The 25,353-nt window shown below is 41.1% G+C and overlaps 1 protein-coding gene and 1 non-coding gene across 3 annotated transcripts; both read right to left on the bottom strand.

Annotated features, from left to right (window-relative positions):
- Nucleotides 1–49: 49 nt before the first annotated feature.
- On the bottom strand, nucleotides 50–24,095 carry Ppt1 (palmitoyl-protein thioesterase 1). 2 transcript variants are annotated; one of them, XM_047550226.1, is made up of 9 exons: nucleotides 23,961–24,095; nucleotides 19,713–19,822; nucleotides 19,365–19,492; nucleotides 18,970–19,040; nucleotides 16,401–16,503; nucleotides 5,561–5,651; nucleotides 4,634–4,732; nucleotides 3,199–3,270; nucleotides 50–1,484 (listed from the first exon to the last, which is right to left on the bottom strand). In XM_047550226.1, the coding sequence occupies exons 1-9, from the start codon at nucleotides 24,082–24,084 to the stop codon at nucleotides 1,362–1,364; spliced, it is 921 nt and encodes a 306-aa protein (XP_047406182.1). In that variant the 5' UTR covers nucleotides 24,085–24,095; the 3' UTR covers nucleotides 50–1,361. The 2 variants fall into 2 exon arrangements, with proteins under 2 accessions (XP_047406182.1, XP_047406191.1); XM_047550235.1 differs by lacking the exon at nucleotides 4,634–4,732.
- On the bottom strand, nucleotides 1,657–1,729 carry Trnaa-agc (transfer RNA alanine (anticodon AGC)). The gene has a single exon. It is a non-coding gene; the product is annotated as a tRNA-Ala (tRNA).
- Nucleotides 24,096–25,353: the final 1,258 nt, after the last annotated feature.

Raw genomic sequence — 25,353 nt, 5'->3', positions numbered from 1 at the left:
ATTTGCTATACTGAGATATAAAAATATTGAAAAGAAAAATAACACCAAGGATAAGAAAGTACTCTTTATTTTAGACAACCTCACAAAATTTTCACATCCCACTTCTTCCCTTAATCCTTATCTTTCACTTGAAGAATAGGCTTAAGAGAGGAAAAGGAAAACTCATAAAAGGTAAACTGCAGCACAAACAAGGTACTTTCATAAAAACATCTTAATCATTTCTGCAGCCTGGCATTCTACAGAAGTTGTCCAGAAAGTGTCAGTAGGTCTTCATAGAGTGGGTGGCTAAGACTTCCATGCTCAAATAAGGTAGGAAATGGTATATTAATGGTTATTTTCCTTTACTATCCATCAGGAATTTTCAGTCCTTAGTCTGATGTGGGTTCATCTCAAAGAGGAGAAGGAATATGTAGTATTCTTGAAGTGTTGAACAAAAACAATCCTTTTCTCAAAGAACATTTCAGTAGCAGTTTGGGGTATGCTGGTAAAGATGATTTGGGGGATGGAAGTTAGAAAACCTTACCTCTCTTCATTGTTCCTCCCATGCTCTGCCAAAGCCAATAATAGAGTAATTAGCATCCAGGCCACTTAGGAAAGGTCAGGTTAGTCATAGATGGAATGGAAAGAACTAGCTGCCTTGTTTTTCATTTCCAGTCCTGTTTTCTTCATGGTCACACTCCACCCTGCCACTGTCTTAAGTTATGCAAGGTATAAATTTCCTTTTTTAATCAACCCAATTGGATGCTACTTCCCTCTTTTAAGGCAAAGTAATTAATTCATCACTACCTTAGGAGACAGAGTGATTCTATAGAGGCAAAATGGAAGGCCAGTAGAACCTGTCTAATAATTGCTAAATACCACAGAAGGCAACATACTCAAAAGAGGAAAGTAGCCTATCAAGCAATACTTTTCCAAGCACTAGTTAAATCTCCACCAGCAACACAGAATATTTATATGAGCACCTTAGGCTTGGATAACAGCCTTGAAATGTGACTAGATGTTACTCTCAGAATCTTTTACTGTTTTAGTTTGTTCAGTCACCTGTGTCTGGCACAATTCTGGCATTGATCTGCAGCAGACTCCCTTTCCTAAGACTGAGCTTGACCACATCATAAGGTCGTAAAACAATCTCCATGGTTATTAACTAATTAAACTTGAATTCAACACCATATGGTGATAGGAGGCAGCAAAGGATAAGATTCTGATCTTAGATCATTCCAAGTAGGGCATGTTAGATGATAACGAGAGAAGGATTAGTTGCAAGCTGGATCTGAGCTCAGGGTTGGGCATGAAGAAAACTGTTTCCATGTATTTTGGGAGAGCTAGGGGCTCCCTGAGCTCTGTTGTGAACTGCAGTGGCTTCATTTAAGGAAGGGTATGATGTGGGCATAAAACCATTCTTCGGACAGTTGAAGATGGTCCCCTTTTGTAGCCAGAAACACCAGCTGTCCAGCTTTGTCCATTTCCTTTAACCCCAGGCGGTCCTACAGAGAGAAAGGTATAATTAATCAGGAGACTTAAAGGTTTAAATAAAACAGTAAAGTGACAAAATGTTCACTTGTTATATATTCTCAAAATGCATTTTTCCCCTCTTAGTCTTAGAATAAAGGTGTACTATTATACAGTTCTGATTTTTTTTTTTTGCAGGGGAGGGGTTGGTGGTGCTGGGGATTGAACCCAGGCCCTTGTGCATGCTAGGCAAGCACTCTACCAACTGAGCTATATCTCCAACCCTGTGTACTATTTTAAAATGTCCAAAAGAATACCTCCTTCAGTGTTACTAAGCATTAAAAATGTATGTGCAATTGAAATTGTTCTATAGTTATATTCTGCACTCCCCCCACACACACCACCTCAATGGTGCTGGATTTCTACTCTTCTAACCCAGAGTCTCACACATGCTACTGAGCCCCTCCCTATATTTAATTTTTCAGAAAAGTTTTATCTGCAGGTTTCCACCTGTAAGTGAACAAAACTGCCTCAAAATGCCATAGTGAAATGGGACTGAGCCAAAGAAAGGGGAAAATTAGCTAGATGTTTTAAGATAAAAAATACCAAATTCCTTTTTGGGGGGATGAGTATTGGTGATTGAACACAGGGGCACTTAGCCACTGAGCCACATCCCCAACCCCTTTTTATTTTTTATTTGAGAAAGGGTCTTGCTAAGTTACTTAGGGCCTCGATAAGTTGCTGAGACTGGCTTTGAACTTGTGATCCTCCTGCCTTGGCCTCTGGAGTTGCTGGGATTATAGGCCTGGCTAAACATACCCAATTCTTAAATAACAAGTCTGGGACACTTTGACATCCTGTAATTGCAAATGTAATCACACATGATCACCTCTGGCTGAGAAGATGAGCAGTTATGGCAGGACCAAAATGGTGCTTCTGCTGTGGCTACCATCAGACTGGATTTCTCAGGAAGAAATTTCTAAAACTCATCAGATCCTAGCTTCCCTTTCTTTTATTGTACCCAGGCTGGGACACCAAATGCAAGAGAAAAGACAAGAGGATAAAATGGCCTCTGAAAAGTGGAGGAATTCTAGTAGATGGTGACTATGCATTCATGAGAGTCTGCCTCCAATATAAATGCTTTAGTGTGCAGCAGGCCCATAATGATGTGAAGTATTGCAGGCTCTGCTTAAGAAACAGAACCTACTGCTAAACAAAATTCACAACTCACACCTGCTTGACCCGCTGGAGGAGCTCTCTTTGTTAATGCCAAATTTATTGATTTTTTTTTTTTTTTTTTTTTTTTTAGTGCTGGGGATCAAAACCACAGCCTTGTACATGCTACATAAGCATGTACTCTGATCTGTATCCCTAGCTCCCTGATGTCTAACTTAAAAACAGGACTTCTACATCTGTGATTGTAAAGTACCCCTCTGTTCTGTTTTCATTTCTATGGAGGATTCAAAACCCACCTCACAAAGGAAGCCAGTTCCAAATCTTTTCTTCAAAAGGAAAGCCTTAGCAATGATGTTTCTCTTGAAAACCATAAGACAGATCTTACCTTATGACATAGTGAATTTTGATAAGCCAGTGCCTGAGAAGCTAGTGCAGCAATCAACCTACAAAGCCTTGTCCACATCAGACAGGAGTCAGGTGGCTCCTTAGGCAGGGCAGGGGAAGGCTCTAGTGCCAGAGAACTCAGGAGCTTTAGGAACCAGAGATGAAAGATGATCTCTCCCTCCCAGTTACCTGTATGTACAGAGTGGTCTCCTGTAGGGGAATGGTTTCCTTGGCTTGGCCACTTCTGTAAAATCCAAACCACTGCAAGAGAAGAGGGAGGAAAAAAAAGGTCAGATCCGATACCCAGCATACACTGCCAAATTCATTTGAAACTGGTTAATAACTAAGTCTATCAATGAATTGAACATCATAAAATTATATGTAGCTAGCAAGAAGGAAAAATGGGTAAAGGAACACTTTGTTTTAAAGGTCAATCCTGAGGGATGAGTTAATCTTGCCAAAGAGCTTTCCATCTCCCCAGAATTTATTTCCCTCCTTTATCGTATACCAACCTTGAAAATCCCTGTGCTAAACTCTAGCCACTCAAGGGTGAATATATGATCCCTTTTTCTAAGACACTCCCAGTCTGGCAAGGAACAGAGACAACTCATTGTTTGGCAAAGGGTAGGTGAATTTTTCTATAAAGTTTAGATATAAAAATGTTTTAGGGCTATATGGTTGGAACTACACACTACTATCATTTTAACACAAAAGCAGCCACAGATAATATACAGATAACAACAGCTGTGTTCCAGTGAAACTCCAATTATGGGTATGGAAATTTGACTTTCATGTCATTTTCACATAAAATATTCTTTTGATTTTTTTCTCCCAACAAATTAAATATGTAAAAGTTCTTAGCTCACAGGCCATTCAAAACTGGCAGACTAGATTTGGTCCTACAGGCCACACTTTGCCACCAACTGATGTCTGATGCAATGTTAGGAGGGCTTTATTAGAGGATGTTGATGACATAAAAAAGGGAGCAAATTCTGCTGGCAACAGGGACAACTTCCTAGAGGAAGTAACATTTGCATTTGGCTTGACAGACAAATAAGTTTGTCAGGTAGAGAAGCCAGGGAAGGACATTCTAGAGATGAAAAAGCATGAGCAAAGGCATGCAAGAGGGGGAAAAGCTCATGCCAAGTTCTGGGCACTTCAAGTACTACAATATGGTTTGATCAAAAAAGTAAATGAAATGGTAATGAAGGGAGATGAAGCTAGAAAGAGATCAAAGCCAAATCAAGACCATGTTTAGGAATTTACAGCCTGGACTAGTGACTGAATCTTTTTGGGGTCATAGACCTTGAAAATCTAAAATTATAGACCTTCTCCAGAGAATGTAATCACATACTTCTACATAAAATTTTGGGGTATAACTCAGGATTACAACCAATTCAGTGCTCATTTGTGGAACTCAGAAACACTGCTCTATACAAAAGTAGGTAGAGTGCTTACCTAGCAAGCACAAGGCCCTTAATCCCAAGAACAAAAAAAAGAAACAAATCAAAACAATAACTAAGGTAGGTGGAAAAGACTGAAGGTTTTTGCTCAGTAGGCAGCTGTGTTTCAGCACCACTGAAGCTCAGTCTCCTGGCATGCTCTAGCCTAAGTAGTATCTCACCTCAGAGTCTACAGGGTCCACAATGGAATCATTGAGAAATTTCACCATCACAAATTTCTTCAGGGCCATGAGGTTTTTTTTGTAGGACTCGTTGACACTCTGGAAGAAAGGCCAGCAGCACCTCAGGATCATTACCATCACTTTCCAACAGAGGGATTAAGGCCTTTCAGTGCTCTGTCTTCCTGGCCCTGAGCAACAGTTTCTTCCCCACAAGCATGGGCTGCTTTTCCAGCTTCCTGCCTAGATTATGCCCTAAGTGGTCTTTTCTTACCTCCTATCTGACTCATGCCACCAAACATGGCAAACGGGTATTACCATGAATCTATCCACACTCTACAGACATCAGTCCCATAGGTTAAGTATTCTAGCCAGAGAAAGCCAAGGCAAAAATAAAACAAAATTCTGGGTGGTTCTGCTATACTATTCTGTGTTCTTTTCTGTTATTTTCCCCTTCAGATTTTCTATTTAAAACAACAAAAACCCTCACATAAGCTTAATAAAAATATAACCACCCAGTTTACCAGAACCTCCAAAACCATGCTCATGTCCGGGGCACACTTAGTGCCCTCTGCAGTACGTCTACTAAGTAAATCTCTTTTCTGAGAAAATCTGCTCCAAAAGGCCCCACCAGGAAGGTTCCCTCAAGAAGACAACAGCTGTGAATTTTCCACTTAGCCCAACCAGCAACCTACTGACCAAAGGGAAAAGCCATCAGGGAGGAAAGCCGAATGAATTCCAGTCTCCCTAAAAGAAACTGCATTGTACAGCTCTCTCCAAAACAAAACAAAACAAAACAAAACAAAAAAAAACCTTCTGGTTCCTGGGTTCTGCCCAGGAAAGTTTGGGTAAATGATCACTGCTAATTTGCTTCTGATGCCCCAAAAGAGAAAAAGGAATGCCAAACTGGGAGCCCAGCTGGGTCCTTACCCGCTCCTGATTTATATCTGCCAAGAAGATGCTGTGGTTGCGGTATACGTCCTCCTTTATGGGATCATGCCAATATTCTGCTTGCACGAGGCTACATGGAGAAAAAGGAAAAAAGGTAACTAAGCTGCCTGTCAGCATGCCTCAGGCATGTACCAGGATAAAAGCCACCAAGAGGCTTCAAAAGGACAAGACTAGAGCCTCCATTCTCAGGCCTTATCCTCTAGTAGAGAAGACAAGACTTCTATCTACAAGACAGTTCATCAACAAGACATCTTGCTGAGACAAAGATGGGATATTCAGCATGGTGCAGAAAATCCAAAAGATTTAGGAAAAGAGTTCATCAATATTTGATTCCACTATAGCATTAAACTTTTATCACACAGGCCTTCCAGTCATGGTGGCATATGCTGTCCCCTCCCACAGACCCACCTCCCTTGCTGTCCTTTGTGTCCTACTCATTCTGCAAGACAGCTCAAACATCACTCCTCTGCCTCTTCCTCTCCATCCAGTCTCTCTCTTCATTCATCTTGCCCTCACACTGGGATGGACTGCTAACACATCCCACTGAGGCTGTCAGTAGTAGTAGTCAGAATGATATTCTATAATCTGTTTATAAATTTATTTGGTATCTTTTAAATGGTTTCACTGATTTTAAAAAATTCAATGAACTCTGAACATTTATAAAATACTATTATACTGGTCTTGTCATTTAAAAGCTGTAGTATTGCTCTTTCTTACATGTGGGAAGGGTGGTCCTGTTTCTCCCCTACAGAACTGTAAGCTCCCTGGTATACAAGATATGCTTGGTAGTTAGAATTTGCTGAATGAAATGGACTGATGCAAGGATGTCAGACAAACTCTGAAAGAAGTTGCCACTGAAAGAGGGTTAAAACTTAAGGGAGGCCAGCATAGTTAGAAGAACAAGGGGGAGAGGCAGCTTCAAGAGTGGGTGGAAAAACGATCCAGTGATTTTAGAGACTAAGGCAGGAGGACTACAAGTTTGAGGCCGACATGGGCAACTTTGTGAGACCCTGTGTCAAAATTTAAAAAGGGACTGGTAATGTAGCTCAGTGGCAGAGCACTTGCCTAGCATGAGCAAGTTCCTGAATTCAATCCCCAGTACCACACACAAAAAAAAAAAAAAAAAAAAAAAAAAAAAAAAGTGGGTGGGCACCTCTCAGAAAGGTGGTCAGCCATGCCTAACTCAAACACTATAAGGGAATGAACACAAAGGTCTCTGGATCTTGCCAGGCCACGTTGCAGTAGGTGAGGCCTGATGATTAAGGATGAAAGAAAGAGTAAAGATGGTAGCCATATGTCAAGCCAAGAAGGGGCATCAGGAAGAAGACAAGGACATTTTGTTTTGTAAGAATCCTGGAGTAACCAGGTGCAGTGGCATATCCCTATAATCCCAGCAACTGAGGAGGCTGAGGCAGGAGGATCAGAAGTTCAAAGCCAGCCTTAGCAACTTAGCAAGACCCTGTCTCAAAAAAATTAAAAGGGGCTAGGGATGTGGCTCAGTGGTTAAGCACCCCTGGGTTCAATCCCTGGTACCAAAAATAATAATAAATAAATCCTGGTGTACACAGAGTGAAGGGAAGGCTGAGGATGAGTAGGAGCTGCAGGTGCTCAGAAGGTAGGGCACCAACGAGGTAGAGGTTCCAAATGCAAAAAGCAGATGGAAAAAGAATACAGATTTGTACTCTTCTCATCTCATTGTACCACTGAAGGAACAGATTCAGAGAGGCCAAATAACAAGCTACATAGCTGTAGTGAATGAAGTTAAGAGCTTGAGGGGCTGGGTTAGGGTTAGTGGTAGAGCACTTGCCTAGCACATGTGAGGCACTGGGTTCAATCCTCAGCACCACATAAAAACAAAAAGGTATTGTTATCTACAACTAAAAAATATGTATTAAATAAATTAATTTAATTTAATTTTTTAAAAAAGATAAGATCTTGAACCATTGAGTCCACACTCTTGCCAATGCACCCTGCTCAAGGGGCTGGAAAAGATAGCAGCCCAGGCCAAACTTCTCAAACACAGGCCACAGCCTGCAAGACAAGTCTTTGTCACCTGACACCTGCTCTAACCATGTGGCTTAGAGATAACAGTAATACTTGTATAATATACAGGGCCTATTCTAAGCACTTTAGCTATATTAACCTATTTAATCTTCTTATAAATTCCATGAAGCAGATTCCATTACTATCCCTATGTTTTCAAATGAGTCAATGATACTTAGAGTGATTAAGGAACCCGCCCAGGATCAGACTGCTAGTAAGCACAGAGCCAGAACCGAGACGCAGGCAGTCTAGCCTGCTCTTCACCACTCTCTTCTGTATATGGGATGTAGACAGTACCAGCAGATGTCCCACAGATTTGGGTTAGAATCACAGTCATTTTACCTGTCTGAGTCTATAAAAGTTAAACAAGATATGGAAAGCTCTAGTGCTATGTCTACCCAGGGTATAAATTCAATACAAGACAGTGATATTAGATTAGTCATCATTCTCTTTTGCTCTTCCTCTCCCCTATGCTGAGTTGAGCTATCAGTACAGATGTGGTTTACATGGAGACATGCTGCTCAAAGGCACAGCTTGACAGGTTAAGGGCCTGAAGGAGGGAGAGCAAAATGCACAGGAAAATGTGTTGAGTTGACATCAAAACTCTCCAAGGAATTCCAACTGAAATCCTAAGATGAGTTTTGGGTTTTGTTTGTTTGTCTTTTACTTCTGTGGTACTGGGGTTGGGGTTGTAGCTCAGTGGTAGAGTGCTTGCCTAGCACATGTGAGGCACGGGGTTCAATCCTCAGCACCACATAAAAATAAATAAATAAAATAAAAGTATCATGTCCATCTACAACTTAAAAAATTTTTTTAAATTCTTTGGTACTCAAAATCAAACCAAGGGCCTTGCGGAAACTAGGCAGGCACTCTAACTAAGTTATGTGTATGCTCCAGCACCCTTAAGATTTTTGGTGGAATCTGACTGACTATAAAATTTAGATGAAACAATAAAAGCCCAAGAACAGCCAAGAATTGAAGAGTTAAATAAAAGTTGCTATAGTAACTAAAATGGTGTGGTAATGAGGTTTGTTGCTAAACAAACAAATGAAACAGAACAACCCCAAAACAGACTCAAACAGAACACACAGGTAGATGAAAAGCATGAGAGTAAGAAACAAAAATTCAAAAGAATTAGAGGAAATTATGGAATAGAAAAATAACTTTATATGTCAATCATAAGATGATTAAATTTGACTGAATTAAAAACTGCTGTACTGATTGATGGCTGTACAAGTGTGAGTGGAATTAATGCCACTAAAAATGGTAAAAATAGAACCAGTTGCAGTGTTGCAACACACACCACTGTGATCCCACTATAATCCTGCTACTAGGAAGGCTGAAGCATGAGGATTGTTGAGTCTGAGACCATCCTGGGCAACAAAGCAAAACCCTGTCCGCCCCCGCCACTCAAAAAGAAAGAAAGATGAAAAGGCAAATCTTAGGTTATATCTATTTTACCATGACTTTAAAAAATAAAAAATGTAACATCAAAAAACAACATATACTTTAAATGGGGAAATGGTAAATATTTTAATTATATCTCAGTAAAGCTGTTTAAAAAAAAAAAAAAAACCTGGGGCTGAAGGTATAGGTTAGTGGCAGAGTATGTGCTTAGCATGCATGAGGCCCTGGGTTCAATTCCCAGCAGCACAAAAGCCAAAAAACACAAAAGCCTGCTGCACCAAAAGGCACCATAAACAAAATTAAAAGATGTCACAGAATTCCCAAAGTCTTAATAATTTAAAAGAAAAAGTGTGTATACATGTACAAATCAATAAAAAAAAAAAAAAAAACACAAACCACCCAACAGGAAAATGGGCAAAGGCTACGACAAATAGGCAATTCACAGAAAGAGAAACCAGGGTGACCAATAAACACGAACAGATGTTCAACCTGAGGGACATTCAAAGACTTGCAGATCAGGATAGTAACCACTCCATGTACATTGGCAAAAATTTAAAAGACATAGGATCAAAAATTAGTAAGATCAGTGAGGGCTTGGGTTGTAGCTCAGCAGTAGAGCACTTGCCTAGCATGTGTGAGGCACTGGGTTCAATCCTCAGCACTACATATAAATTAAATTAAATAAAGGTCCATCAATAACTTAAAGATATTTTTTAAAAAGAACAGTAAAAACAGGAACTCTCATATTTGTGCAACCATTTTAGCAATACTGACTAAAGTTTAAATTGCACATGCTAACAATCATTGTCATAACAGCAGCTGGCATACAGGGAATGTTTTCAGGTACTGTTCTAAGCACCCTACATGTATTACCTCATTTAATCTTCTCTATAACATGTGGGGTACAATTATTTTCCTCTTTTACAGATGATGAAACCGAGGCAGAGAGGTAACTGTCCCCAAATTAGCCAATTAATATCTGATAGAAACCTCCTGCCTTTGCCTCTTGAGTAGCTGGGATTATAGGCAAGAGCCATGATGCTCAGCAATGCTATTATTATTTTTTTTGGGGGGGGCGTGGGTACTGGGGATTGAACTCAGGGGCACTCAACCACTGAGCCACATCCCAGCCCTATTTTGTATTTCATTTAGAGACAGGGTCTCAGATGCTCAACACCTCCACATTGCTGAGGCTGGCTTTGAACTCATGATCCTCCTGTCTCAGCCTCCCAGGCTGCTGTGATTACAAGGTGTGCACCACCACACCCAGCAATAATATTATTGTTTAATAAATAGAATATTTTCAGAAAAAGAAGTGGCAAGTTCACTAGTTGAGCACAACGATATAGAGAAAATTCAACAACTGAGGAAAAGCACTTTGAAAGAGCCCATGAGGGCAGGGAGGGTTGCAAGCCCTGCCAAGCACCAGGTACACAGGCTGGAGCCAGGGCCCAGTGAAAACTCATTAGTTGTGAAAGCTTGAACAAGGGTTGTAGCTCAATGATAAAGCATGTGCTTAGCATGTATGAAGCCCTGGATTCAATCCCCAGCGCACGCACACACAAAAAAGGTATGTAAAAGCTCTAGTTTCCTCTGAGCTGGCTCTGGAGGATGAAAGGCAAGACGAAGGCCAGGGCAACAATGGAGTATTCACCATGGCAGAGTTTGGGGAGGGGGACAGGAAGGCAGTACAGAAATGACAAGAGAAAACTGGAGGAAGGAGGAGGCTAGGAAGGGCTGAAAACATCTGCAAAATGAAAGGGCAGAGTTCACATCTAGAAAGGAAACAGCCGTTTTGCTCACATCAGTTCTCACAGCCCCCCGCCAGGCCTAGCGAAGGCTAGGGCTTGAAAAACGCTTCCTACTAGTTACTGAGTGTTTCAGGATATCATGTTTGCTTTGCTAAGGTTAAACTATCTGAAAAGTGTAGAAGACATCTTTTGGGGTTTCTCCCTAAAAACAATTCTCCCTTGTTTGAGGACTGTGCTTTTCCAGCCCCAACCACTAGTTATAGGGTGGGGAGGGTTAGTACATAGGTCCTACTTCTTGGGTTTTAGGCAGGCAATGACAGCAGAGGTGGGGACTGGATCTGAGCTTGGGCATGGCCCTTCTCGAAGGATCTAAACTGGGACTAAGAGATTCTAGCTTCAGCTAAGCACAATGGCACACTTATAATCCCAGCAATGAGAGAAGCTGAGGCAGGAGAATCACAAGTTTGAGGTCAGCCTGGGCAATGTAGTGAGACCCTGTTTCAAAATAAAAAGGGTTGAGAAGATAGCTAGGTGGTAGAGCACCCTGGGCTCAATCCCCAGTACTGCAAAAAGAAAGAGAGATTCTAGCCTCAGACTAAGGTAATCTCCTAACCAGAAGATTAAACACTTGGAAGCTGCACAAGGCCACCTTTCACCATGTGGGTAATACAAGGTGGTCTGCAAGGCATGGAAAAAGATGCAGTGATTAAAAGAACCAAGAGTAACAGCTGGAGAGAGACACCTTGGCTCCTGATGGCTCCCATTTCCTGATTTTAGGACTTCTGAGGCCTTGGGAATCAAAATGTTATAAATTTCTTTTTTAAACTTACTTTGGTTTGATTTGGTTCCTTTCTGCTAATCAGGATCCTCCCTAATACAAAGGGTACTCTTGGACAATTCTGCAGCAAGAACTGTTTCTTTTTGTTATCTTCAGCTCTCACCATCCCCATACCCACCACTGAACTTTAGCTACTTGCCTCTTTAGCTCTCATACTGGTCATCTGTTAAAATGATATTTTGCCCATACAAAGACATTTTTACAAAGAAAAAGCAAACAATTCCACAAAATTAGAAAAATGGTCTAAAGTTAATCTCAATATGAGCTGCTGAGAACTCAGAATGCTTCCCATGGAAACAGCTCTTTCAGCTCACAAGTCCAATTCATCTACAATGTCATAAAACATTTTGAGTCATTCCTCTTCTCTCCCTCTCCCTGTCACTACCTATGTGGACCTGTGTCCAAGCCACTCTCACCTAGATTGCTGCAACAGCCCCCTAGCTGGTTTCCTATTTTTCCTTTAACCCCCTTACAATCCACAAAGCAGTGAAGACCTTCCAAAAACAAAAATTAGGCCATGATAACGTCTGTTTGAAACCTCCTAATGGCTTTCCACGCTGTTCAGAATAAAATCTCAACACCTTATGTGCCCTACAAGTCCTTGCATGATGTAGCCTCTGCTTTTCTGTCCAACTTTTCCCATCTTGCACTAAACTCTAGTTACCTTGGCCTAGAACAAGCTAAACTTGTCCCAGCCTCAGTGCCACTGCCAACTGTTCCTCTGCTTGCTCCTTCTTTTCTTAACTTCTCCCAGGCTCCTTCCATCTCATCCTTCATATTCCAGATTCCAGATCTTTTCCTCAAAGACCGATTCTGTCCAAAGTACTCCCTCCATTACTCTGCATCACAACATCCTGTTTCTTTGTCACGGCTTTATCCCTGCTGGAGGTTAGAGTGCATTCGTTTGCCCCTTTCCCCATTAGTATGCTACTTCATGAGAGCAGGGACCCCAAATGTCTTATTCTCTATGGTATCCATGAAACCTACAATATTGCAAATAGCAATAACTCAATATTTGATGAAATCATGAACAAAATACTTTATAAATGCAATTAAAAGTTAGAGAAAACAAGCCGAGTGCAGTGGTGCATGCCTGTAATCCCAGGCTAATGGACACTGAGGTAGGAAGATCACATGTTCAAGGCTGGCCTGGGTGAGACCTTGTCTCAAAATAAAAATAAACACATAAATAAAAAGAGCTGGGGATGTAGCTTGGTGGCAGAGCACCCCTGGATTCAACCCCCAGTACTGAAAAAAAATAAATAAATAAAAGAGAAAAAAAAACACTACAATGCCTATAAAGGAAAGAAAAAACTAAATTAAATAAATATTTTGAACACAGCACCACCAGTGATAATAAAATCTTGCCCACTTAATATGAACTGAGGACTGCACTAAATGTTTTACATCCAGTTTGTTTAATCCTCACTATAGTCCCACAGGAGAGTACTAACTTCATGGACATCGAAGGAAATGAGGCTCAAAGATGCCCGAGGGCCTTATAACTACTTGGCAGTAGAACTGAGGCTCTTCATCCACCCCTGGAGGATCATTTTCCCCTTTTTTGTGTGTCTGAAAATATCGTTATTTTCCCTCATGTGAGTGCTGCTTGGGGGTTAGTATACAGAATTGTAGGCTAGAAGTCATCTTCCCTCAGATGGCACAGATCTGCACCACTACCTTCTGGTCAGTAGTTTTGCTATTAGGCATGTGCTGCCATCAGGATTCTGACTCCCCCTGTGCAGCCTCAGTGGGATCTACTCTTTACCCCCACCCCATGTTCTGACATTTTACAGAAATACACTTGGTGTGTGCTATAGTTTGGATTTTTAATGTCCCCAAAGACCCATGCACTGATGGCTTGGTTGCCAGTCTAGCAAACTGTCTAGTATTACTTGCTCAAAAATTACAAATCTGGGACTGGGATTGTAGCTCAGTGTTGGAGCACTTGCCTAGTATGTATAAGGCACTGTTCAATCCTCTGCAATGCATAAAAATAAATAAATAAAATAAAGGTATTGTGTCCATCTACAACTAAAGTAATACTAATAACTCCAATCTACCTTGTCTGTTTTCTTTTTGAAACTCACATTAGTTAGATACTAGATTTCCGATACTGCTTCTCTTAATTGTATCTGTTCTTCCCTTTTCTCCACCTCTGAATTTTTGTTCTAATTTCTATAAGATTTCCTCAACTTTTCCCATACCTTTTTTTTTTTTTTTTTTTTTTTTTTTGCGGTGCTGGGGATCGAACCTAGGGACTCGTGCTTGCAGTGCAAGCACACTGCTGACTGAGCTATCTCCCCAGCCCCCCATACCTTTTTTCTGGTTATTATATTTTTGATTTCTAAGAGTTCCATCTTACTCTGCTGATTTTATTCACATTCTGTTCTAATATCATAGATGTAGTCTCTCTGAAGATAATAATTATGGTTTTCCAACAGTATCTGTGGGTGATTGGTTCTAAGACCTACCACAAATCCCAAAATCTGAGGATGTTCAAATCTCTTACATAAAATACTATAATCTATGCACACCCTCCCATACACTTTATATCGTTCTACACTACTTATAACCTATATTATACCTAGTATAATGTAAATGCTATGTAAATAATTGTCATGCTGTACTGTTTGAAGAAAAATGACAAGGAAAAAAATCCTGTACGTGTTCAGTACAGACACTTTTTTCCCCGAATATTTTTACTTGAGGTTAGATGAATCCATGGATGTGGAACCCATGGAATTCAGAGCCAACTGTATAGGTTTTTTTGTTTGGGTTTTAAGATTTCTTCTGGTTCTTCAATTGTCATCCATTTTTTCTGAGTTCCGTTTAAATTTTTGTTTGTATAGGCCTGTCCTTCATGTTGGAAGTTTTCCTCTGGGATGTCTGGCCAGGGCCTTTGAGTTAATGCTCACATTTAATGAGGCATGTCAGGGCTGACAGGAGTTCTTTGTGTAAGAGCAGAGCTATCTACAGGTGGCCTAAGTGTACAGAAATGGGGCAGGGGTGGGGATGCCTGTCTTGCTGGAGGATTCCCAAACATGAACTTGTACATCTTTTCTTTAAGTCAGTTCTTCTAAATAGGTGTCAACCAAACTCTGCCTAGTAGGTAATCTTGGCTGGCTGCTATCATTCTGGGAGTGGGCTGGGGAGGGGATGGGTTTTCAGTATGGCATTGCACCTCCATCCTGTGCTTGTGTCTCAAAGTCTGGAGCTTCTCCAGTTAAGTTGCTCCAGAAAATAAAGTTTGCTTCTTCTGTTAGGGTGGGCGAAGAGTAGTCATTTGGATGTACATTTAAGGGAATTGAGGAGTCCAGAGATTTTCAATAAAAAGCCCTGTTTTCAGCACTACCCACTTACCTCCACTTCAAATGAACTTTTAGCTCTAATTCCCGAGCCTTCTGGAGCTATAGAAGATGAGTCTGCTCCTCTTTGTCAGTTACCCCTCTACAGGCCTGAAGGTTTCAAGTTTTTCTGTTCTGTTAAAATAGTTCTCTCACTCATTCATCTGCTTTCTCTTTTAAAAACATATTTACATCTTTTATTATCTTTTATCTCCTCTCCTATTCTCCTTTGACTTTATGGGTTTATCCCTTTTATTCTTCTGCTACTAAAGTTTAAGGAGAAAGTGAAGATAATACATCAATTTATCATTTCAATCAGTATTTAGGTGTCACTTCTCACCACCCTTCAATTGTTCATTTATCATCACTAACATAATTCTGGTTGCCAGTGGTTATATTTTAGTTCACAAAAGAAAGAAAGAAAAGATGGGTTTTTCCAAGACATCTGGTCAAGAGTTAGAAGAATAAAGAGTAAAGAAGTAAGAGTGACATTTAAAGAGGTCATACACATCCAATGAGAGCAGAGAACATGCAGCACATGAACAACCACGCTATCATTAGTCAAACCAGGTATAGGGTAAAGCTTGGCATGGTCTGAGTTGCTAGAAGGGTTAAAAGAGGAGATGGAGCTTCCTGCACTCACCATCAGGTGGAACTGTTGGCCCAGGACAGCTTTGTGTCTGGTATGCAGCCAATGGGTAGGAAAGGAAGAAAGTCACCTGTAGGGTGTTTGTATCTGTGAGTCAGTCACAAGGCTACCTTAGAAGATGGCTTCCAGGATGTATTGTATTGAAGAATTGTTATTTGACAAGAATGATACACTAGGAAAACCCACAGGACAGATAACATAACCATATTAGCTGATCCCAAACCTAGAATACTCCAGACCTGCTGGATCAGAATTTCTAAGAATAGAGCCCTGGAATCCATTTTTAGTGAATTTCCCAGCAATTCTGATGTATAATTAAGTGTGTAAACTATGGAACAAAAACGCATTCCCAAAGTGATTCTGTATATTTTTAAACAATCAAACACATTTGAATAGTTGGGGATACTGATGTAGGAGTGGCTAACCCCTCCCTGCTGACAAACAATCTGTCCTCCAAATATTAATAGTTAATTCCTTGGGTTTAGTACTTTCTAAACACTGTTTTGCTTATGACAGGTGGAGATTTATGTGTTCAAATTATATTCTTCCTACATAGCAAAATGCCTTTTCTTTCTTTTGTTAAAATTAATATCACTGTTAGAGCAATTTTAGGTTTACAGTAAGGCAGTACAGATAGTGCAGAAATAGAATATCTCTTGGGAGCTGGAGATGTAGTTCAATAGTATAACATCTAACTAGCATGCATAAGGCCCTAGGTTCAATTCTCCAGCACAGCTTTAAAAAAAAAAAAAAAAAAAAAAAAAAAAAAAAACACAGCTCATACCGTTCTTGAACAGCTTTGGAGTAAGCCCCAGCATTCAGTGTTTTTCTGATCAAGTCACAGATGTGAGAGCTCTCTCCTGGGCACCGAGGGAGTCCAAAAACACCTACAACAGCAAAAGACAAATATCTATTCCTTCAACAATCTTGTCCTAGATCTAATATGTGCAAGGCACTGTGAGAAGAAAAATAAACAAAGGTCAGACCTTAATCTCATTAATTTATCCCTCAAAAAAGTGAGGCACCAAGAACTAATAGTATAACCAGGTTCATCCTGGTGCTCTTATGAATTGGATCTGAAATGCACCCCGCCCACCACAAATCTCATGTATTAGGCAATACAGCAATGTTCCAAGGTGAAAAGACTGGATCATAAGGGCTCTGACTTCATCAGTAGATCAATCTATGTGATGGATTGATAATTTGAATAGACAACTTGGTGGTAACAATAGGCAGAGGGGGCAAGACTGGAGGAATCAGGTCATCAAGGGCATGGCCAATACCCCTTCCTGTCTGTTTCTGCTCTCTAACTGCCATGAGCTGAGCAGTATTCCTTTGCCATGCCGTTCTGCCAAGATGTTTCTGCCTGAGAGTCAGCCAACCATGGACTGAGACTTCTGAAACTATGAGCCAAAATAAACTTTTTCTTCTCTAAGTTGTTCTTGTCAGTTATTTTGATAATGGTGATAAAAGGCTGATGAATGCACACTCCCACACCCTCTCTGGCCTAAAGAGCTCTGCACCTGCTCTGCCCTGGAGGGTGTGCTGCTTCTGCACTCCACCACAGGGCTAGACTCATTTGCATCTCTCGGGTCTTAACTTACAGATACCAACCATCCACCATCCACTATCTGAAGTGGTGCCTGTTCCCATTCTCTTTCCCTCCTCCAGTTATACTTTTATCAACAGCATCTTCATCAACAACATTTTTTTGGGGGAAAAGGTACTGGGGATTTAACCAGGGGTAAGTTACCACTGAGCTACATCCCCTGCCCTTTTTATTTTTTATTTTGAGACAGAGTCTCACTAAGTTGCTTAGGGCCTTGCTAAATTGCTGAGGCTGGCCTTCTATTTATCATCTTCCTGCCTCAGTCTCCCAAGCTGCTGGGATTACAGGTGTGTATGCCCCTGTGCACAGCCACCAATAACTTTTTTAAGTACCAAGCTTAGTTCTAAAGCATATATAGTCATTCCTTGGTATCCACGGGGAACTGCTTCCAGGACTCTCCTGAGGACACCAAAATCCATGGATGTTTATGTCCCATGTATAAAACTGTGTAGTATTTGCATATAACCTTATATATATTCTCCCATATATTTTATTTTAAAAAAGGTTTGGGGGAGTTCTGGAAAAGGAACCCAAGGTCTTGTATACTAAGCACACCCTATACCACCAAGTTATGTTCCTAGATTCCCTATGACTATAAATCACCTCAATTTATAGATTACTTATAAAACCTAAGATGATGTAAATGCTATGCAAATAGTTGTTATATTGTTTAGAGAAAAATGACAAGAAAAAATTCTGTACATGTACACTACAGATGCAATTTTTTTCCCAAGTATTTCCAATCCACAGTTGTTTGGATTCACAGATCTGGAGCCCATGGATCCAGAGGGGCAACTGTGTTAATAATAATTAATCTTCCCCATGACCCTCTGGCATAGACATCCTTTTTGCCCCATATCACAGAGACAAAACTTTAAAACAGAGGTTGCACACCTTGTCCAAGGTCACACAACACTGGCTACAACAAGGAGTTTGGCACAGGTGGCTTGGCTCCAGAGCCCCTCCATAAATATTTGTTGAATGAATGATAAAAATGTTTTTACCAACTTGTATGTGTGTAATTCTTATACTTTTGAAAAGTATTTTACTACCTACCATTTTACTTCATTCTCTGAAAAATTTCCAGAAGGTGAAAAAAGCCTTATTTAGTTTACCCCATCTGTGAAAGGAACCTAAGATACATTGACGTGCCCATGAGTAACAGTTAATGTGGTGAGTCCAGCTTTTCTGAGTACATGAAGAACTCTCCTGTTCCTGTACTATACCAACTAACAGCTACATCCATCAGAACAGAGATAAAATTCTATTCCAAAGTCATATCCTTCCCCCAAAATATGTAATTCTAACCTGATATTTTTCAAAGGTTTTAATCTCTACTGTTAAATTTATGACCAAAAAAAACTTATACACTTTTTTTTTTTTGCTTAAGCCCAAATTTAATAGCACAGCATCAAAGTCAGAAAACAAAAAAAGTCACTATATTTTCCTAACTTCTTAACTGCCACCTGCCATGTGGCTGCAACCATCTCACCTGCACGTCACATCGGTTAAATCAGAGAGCAATAAATGGCAACCTAGTGGGTTCACCTGTGTAACTGGGCTCTGGAATCCTAAGTCTCTTCCTATTTCCTCACCAGTGCTAGCTAATTTGTCACACACCACAAAAACAAGATTTTACAAGGATGGCTAACTTATTACGCAAATATTGCTGCTAGATTTTTTTAAACCAAGTGGTCATGTGGGTTAGAGCAGAGAAAGAAGGAAATAAAGTGGTCAAAGTTACCTTGATGTTGTCCCCCAACTGAGATCAGATTGATCATGGGAGGTGATGGGCATCTCTGAGCCACTGCCCTCCTGGGGGTAAAAAATATTGGGGGGGTTATCAATGCTGGCAGAAGAAAATGTATCATCAACAGTCAGCATCAACAGATTAAGCTACACTGTGCCCCACCCAAAAATGTTATTAGACTTTCCTCTACCAGGGTTAAACATAAATCCTTTTTTTTTTTTTAATAGAAAGTAAATTAGGTTCCCATGTTCTTACATGGCAACATTTCAGAATAATTTTCCTTCTAAGATAGGGAAGGATCCCAAAAGAATTAGAGGGAGTGATTTATCTGAATAAAAGAAAAAAATCAATTCCACAAAAGTGGTAATACATAACAGAGAGGGACTTACAGAAATTGGCCTCCCTGGGAGAATCCCATAGCATTGTAGCCTTGCTGCAGTTTAGGATCTTTAGCAAGAATCTGGCATACTGTCGCTACTTGGGAATTGACATTCAAGAAGAAGCTGTTCTCCACATCCTAAAAGAGGAGTCACAGACAAGTGAAAGGATGGGACTGAAGCAACCACCAGCACCTTCTCCAAGAGGTGATCTCAAGTTGGCAACTTCACACAAGCCATCCAGAGTGGAGGTGTTCTTGTACAATTTGCTGCTGAAAATGCAACATGAAGCATTCTAACACCACATTCTACGAAATCAGTCAGCAAACCCTGAAGGAAGAGAGCAGCAAAGGGCCTTACCTCTATCATGGTCTTTCCAATCTCTAAAGATAAGACGTAAATTCCAGGTATTTTCTTCTCAACCATTTTTTTAATAGCACCCATGCTTAAGGGATTACAACAGCTGTCTCCTAGCCAACAAAAACAATGATGGAAACTCATGAATCAAAATCAATTTATTTTTTAAAACTTTTGTGCCTCAAAGGGCATTATCAATAATATGAAAAGGAAACATACAGAATGGGAAGAAATATTTGCAAGACATCTATCTAAGTTGGATGTCCAGAATATATAATGAATCTTTAAAATAAAACAATGTAATTTTTAAAATGGGAAAAGGCCAGGCATGGGGGCAACATGGTTGTAATCCCGGCAACTTCAGGACACTAAGGCAGGAAGATCGCAAGCTCAAGGACAGCCTCAGCAAGTTAGCAAGAACTTGTCTTAAAATAAAAAATAAAAAGGGCAGGGGATGTAGCTTAGTGATAGAGCAGTCATGGGTTCAATCCCTAGTACTATAAACACAAACACACACACACATACACACAAACACACACAGAGGAAAGGACTCAGACATTTCTCCAAATAAGATAATAAAATGGGCAACAACAGACATCATTGATCATTAAGGAAATTCAAATCAAAACAACAATGAAGTACAACTTCATACTCATCTAGATTGCTTTAATAACAACTTTTAAAAAAAATGTAAAGTAAGTGTTGTCAAGGATATAGAGAAAAAGGAACTCTCGTACACTACTGGTGGAAATGTAATAATAAAGCCACTTGTGAAAAAGTTTGGCAATCTCTCAAAAACATAAACATACAATTACCAAATGACCCAGCAATTCCAACTCCTAAATATATACCCAAGAGAAATGAAAACATACATTGATACAGAAACTTGCATACACATATTTACAGTAGGATAATTGGTAATAGTCAAAAGGTGGAAACAAGCCAAATGTCCATCTATGCATATTCTTTTTTGAGGGGGAGGTACCAGGGATTGAACACAGGGCACTGGACCACTGCATCACATCCCCAGCACTTTTCATTTTTTGAGGTAGGGTCTCACTTAATTGCTTTGGGCCTTGCTAAGTTGCTGAGGCTAGCTGTGAACTTGCAATCCTCCTGCCTCAGCCTCCCAAACTGCTGGGATTACAGGGGTGCACCAACACACACAGACTGGAATATTCATTTGATGGAGTATTATTCAGTCATGAAAAGGAATAAAGTATTGACATATGCTACAACTTCAATGAACCTCAAATACATTATGCTAAATAAAATAAGCCCAACACAAAAGGTCACACATCCTGTGATTCCTTTTATACACTGTATCCAGAATAGGCAACTCCATAGAGACAGAAAGCAGGCTGTAGGTTATCAGTTGTGGTAGGAGGGGAAGTGAAATAATTACTTAATGGCTGGCATGTTGAAAAATTTTGAAACTAGAGAGAAGTGGCATTTGTGTGACACTGTGAATACATTAAATACCATTGAGTGCTATACTTTTAAATGGTTAACTTTATGTTATATGAATTTCATCTTAAAAAAATTAAAAGAATACTTTTTTGCATTGCATCTGTTTATCAAATAACACACTTCAAAAGCCTGCATGATATAATTGAGACACTAAATTTACAATTGAAAACTAAGCAGAGGTACATATTCCCCCTTCCTTACCATAGGGAACATTTTGGGTGAAAAGAGTCAAAGATTTCTCTACAGAGTCAAGATTAGACTAAGGCAAGTGAAGCGCCTAACACACAAAATTTAAGGGGGTACTCACTCTCACCTTGAATGAGCTGACCCTGAACTTGTACAAACTTGAAAGCAAGAGCTTCCTTAAATTTGCATTCTAGCTGCTTCCTGACTCATCCTAGTCCCAGACTTGTTTCTCTTCCCATTAAGGATCCAAAACTAAGAAGCAAAGAAAACTGAGTAGAGAAGTGGACTGAGATTATTTCCCATTTTGCACTTAATCCTTCCACTTTCAATCTTAGAAGAAACTTAAGAACTAGTTTAAAGAAGAAAAACTATGGCCTGGAGAATCTATTTCTCTCCCAACAACATTCATCACACTGAACTGTTACTATTGGCCACTAAATTGCCTCCCTGTGGACTGACTGCAAGCACTGGAAGAGAGGGAGGCGTGTATCTTGTGTCTTCTTTTAACCTCACTGTAGTAGCTCCTAGCCTGAAACAGTCTATGTTTGCCAACTCTAATTCCTTTCTGAACGTATTTTTAATCCATTCCCCCAAAACTGTCTTTGTCAAGATCATGAATGATCTTCACACTGTTAAATACAATAACCAGTTCCAGCTCTGATCATACTTACAGTTTCAATCAACAACATGTGATACAGTTGACTACTCTCTTCCTCTTGAAACATTTTCTTCACTTTCTGGAACACTGCACTGTCCTGACTTCTTCCACCTTGTCTCCTTTGCTAGTTCCCCCTCATCTCCTCTACCAACAAAGGCTTTAGTGTTTCAGGGTTCAGTATCCTGCCTACACTCACTCCCTAAGTGATCTCACACAGTCTCAAGGATTTAAATGCTAGTCAGACGGTGAAGGCTCCCAAATGAAATCTCCAGTCTGTATCTCTCACCTCCACTGGATACTCATATGCCTCTATAACATCTCCGGGTTGTATTACAAGGATCTCACATTTAGATAAGTCCAAAACCAGATTTTTTTGGGGGGGGGGGGGAGTACTGGGAATTGAACTCAGGGGCACTCAACCACTGAGTTACATCCCCAGCCCTTTTTTGTATTTTATTTAGAGTCAGGTTCTCACTGAGTTGCTTTAGCATCTCACTGTTGCTGAGGCTGGCTTTGAACTCAAGATCCTCCTGCCTCAGCCTCCCAAGTCACTGGGATCACAGGCATGTACCACTTCCCCTGGCTCAAAACCAGATTCTTGATTGTTCCCCATCCTCAACCTACAGGCTCCCCCAACTCGGTGAAATGACAACTTTAGCTGGGTGTGGTGGCATATTCCTGTAATTCCAGCAGCTCAGTAGGTCAAGGCAGGAGGATCACAAGTTCAAAACCAGACTCAGCAACTCAGCAACTCAGGAGGACCCTAAGCAAATTAGTGAGACCCTATCTCAAAATAAAAAAGAAAAAGAAAAAGGAGCTGAGGATATTGCTCTGTGGTTAAATGCCCCTTGGTTCAATCCCCAGTACTGGGGTGGGGGGCGGGGAGACAACTTTATCCTTCCAGTTGTTCTGGCCAAGCTTGTGTTAATCTCTGACCCCTTTCTTTCTCTCTTGTGTCAAATCTAATTCCCAAAGGTTCCATCTTCAAAACAGACCGGTACTTTGAACACTTCCAGCATCTCTACTGTTACTAGATTGTTCCAATCCACCATCATCTTTTAAGTTATTGCAATAATAGCTTAACTTGTTTCCCTGCAACTATACATAAGCCCGAGTCTACTCTCAATAGAGTAACTTCAGTTAAAGTATAAGTCAGATCATATCACCCATATGTCCAAAAGCATCTCACTCTAGCCAAAGTCCCCTTGCTCACTCAGTTCCAGTCACACTCATCTGAATGCTGTTCCTTGCACATACTGGACATAATTCTGCCCCAGGATCTTTGTATTTGCTGTTCCTTCTACCAGAAATCCAAATGACATCTTCTCTCACCCACTTCTGGTCAGCGAATCCCGTCCTGACTTGCTTTATAAAATTACACGATCCCACCTTCCGTCTCTATCCTTCTTCCCACTTTGGTTTTCTCCATTGTACTTATTACCATATGACATGTTAATGTTTTACTTATTTATTCCTTTACAAGCTGTCTCTCCCACTGGAAAGTAGGGTTCAAAAGGGCAAAGATTTAGTTTGTTTCATTCACTGCAGTATCCTCTGTGCGTAGCAGATGCTCGCTAATATGCTGGATGTATAATGTAGTGCCTAACGAATTTCGGTTCACTGTGTGAACGAGTAAGAGGAGAGATGTGCCGCTCTGGTAGGCAGGACCAGCAAGCCTGACCAAGTTCAAGATGCTGCACGCTGAGCCACTGCTGCAAGGATGAACAAGGACAGCGTGAGACCCCGCCGCAGTACCAGTATGAGCGCTCGCTACCAGACAGCCCCTTCCCTTCTCCCAGTGCAGAGCAGCTCCCCAAATCCTTAAACGGACGGATGCTGTGGAATCACTGTCCTCGCCCTCCACACCCTCATTTTGCAGACGCGAACCTGAACTGGGAGAGTCGCCAAAGCCTTTGACGCTCTCCTCACTCACTCACCCATCCCATGCCAGATCACCAGCGGCAGCGGCGCCGGCGGTTCGAGATGCCCCAGCGCCCGGGCAGCGCAGGACCAGGGCAGCAGGGCGACAGCCAAGAGCCACAAGGAGCCGGGCGCCGCCATCTTGACTGTCACATGACCGCGGGCGCGCGGCGCCGGGAACCGCACTCCGACCTGGGCGGGGCCGGGCGCGGGTCCCTACGCTGCCGCGCGGAGGGCGCCTGCGGGACAGTTCCCGGCGACCACGCCCCCGCCAGGGTTCCGCGGCCACCACCCCGAATCAAAACGATTGCTAACGTTTGTTCAGCGCTTACTGAATATACCAGGCACCACGCTTTACATCCTTTCACTGGTTTAATCCTCATAACGCTATACACTTCTTCCCATTTTACAGGTAAGAACACTGAGGCCCTGGGAAGTTGGGTAAGATGCCAAGATCACAGACATAGCAGCAAATTGGTGGGGTCCAAGTCGTTGCTCTTCACCATTGCACTGCACTGCCATATGAAGGAAAATGCTCTGTGGAAGGAAGAGAGGAAGAGAGGACTCAGCCTTGTGTTTGTATTGGAAGGGGAGACATCATTTCCAGCCAGGGCTAATCACGACAGGGTTATTATTTGTTCTGCATCAGAAAGGAAAGGTAGGATTTCAGTAGGCAAAGATGACGTTTGGGAGAAGGACTGACAAGAGCCCTAGCTCACAGGAGGAGAAAGAGTAGGCGTATTGTCTAGAAATGCCAGGGCTACCAGATTAACGAGAGCATCTGTGGGCTGTTGAAGAGTGATGGGGAAATCCACCGCCACTTCCGGGTCTCATCTCGGATCTGGATTGTTGCAAGAGACTCTCATCAACCATTACACCTTTTCCTTACTCCCCTCTTCAATCCATTTCGTGTTCTGTTGCTGGATCCTTTCTTAATCCAGTTCACCATCTCAGTTCCCTGCTCTTCACCCCGCTCCAGAAAAACATCAAAAATAGTTTTAAAGCAATTTAGTGAGACCCTGTCAGGGGATGTAGCCCAGTGGTAAGGTGCCCCTGGGTTCAATCCCCGGTAACAAAACAAAACAAAGATGGTTTTAATAAGGAATCTGTTGGTGAGGTTGTGGCTCAGTGGTAGAGCCTTTGCATAGCACGGGTGAGGCACTGGGTTCGATCATCAGCACCACATTAAAAAATAAATAAATAAAATAAAGGTATTGTGTCCATCTACAACTAAAAAATATTTTTAAAAATAAGGACTCTCTTAAGTAAAGAAGAGTGTATACGTTTACAATGGAATACTATGAGAATGGCTTTATACAGATGAGTTAGACGTATAGTAACGTGAAAAATATTCTCAATATTTTATAAAGAAAAAACTGGTTAGACATGAAGCCCTTCCATCTGGTATAG

Source organism: Sciurus carolinensis, chromosome 1 (assembly GCF_902686445.1).
Source record: "Sciurus carolinensis chromosome 1, mSciCar1.2, whole genome shotgun sequence".
NCBI classification, from domain to species: domain Eukaryota; kingdom Metazoa; phylum Chordata; class Mammalia; order Rodentia; family Sciuridae; genus Sciurus; species Sciurus carolinensis.
This window is presented reverse-complemented; position numbering and strand designations above follow the sequence as displayed.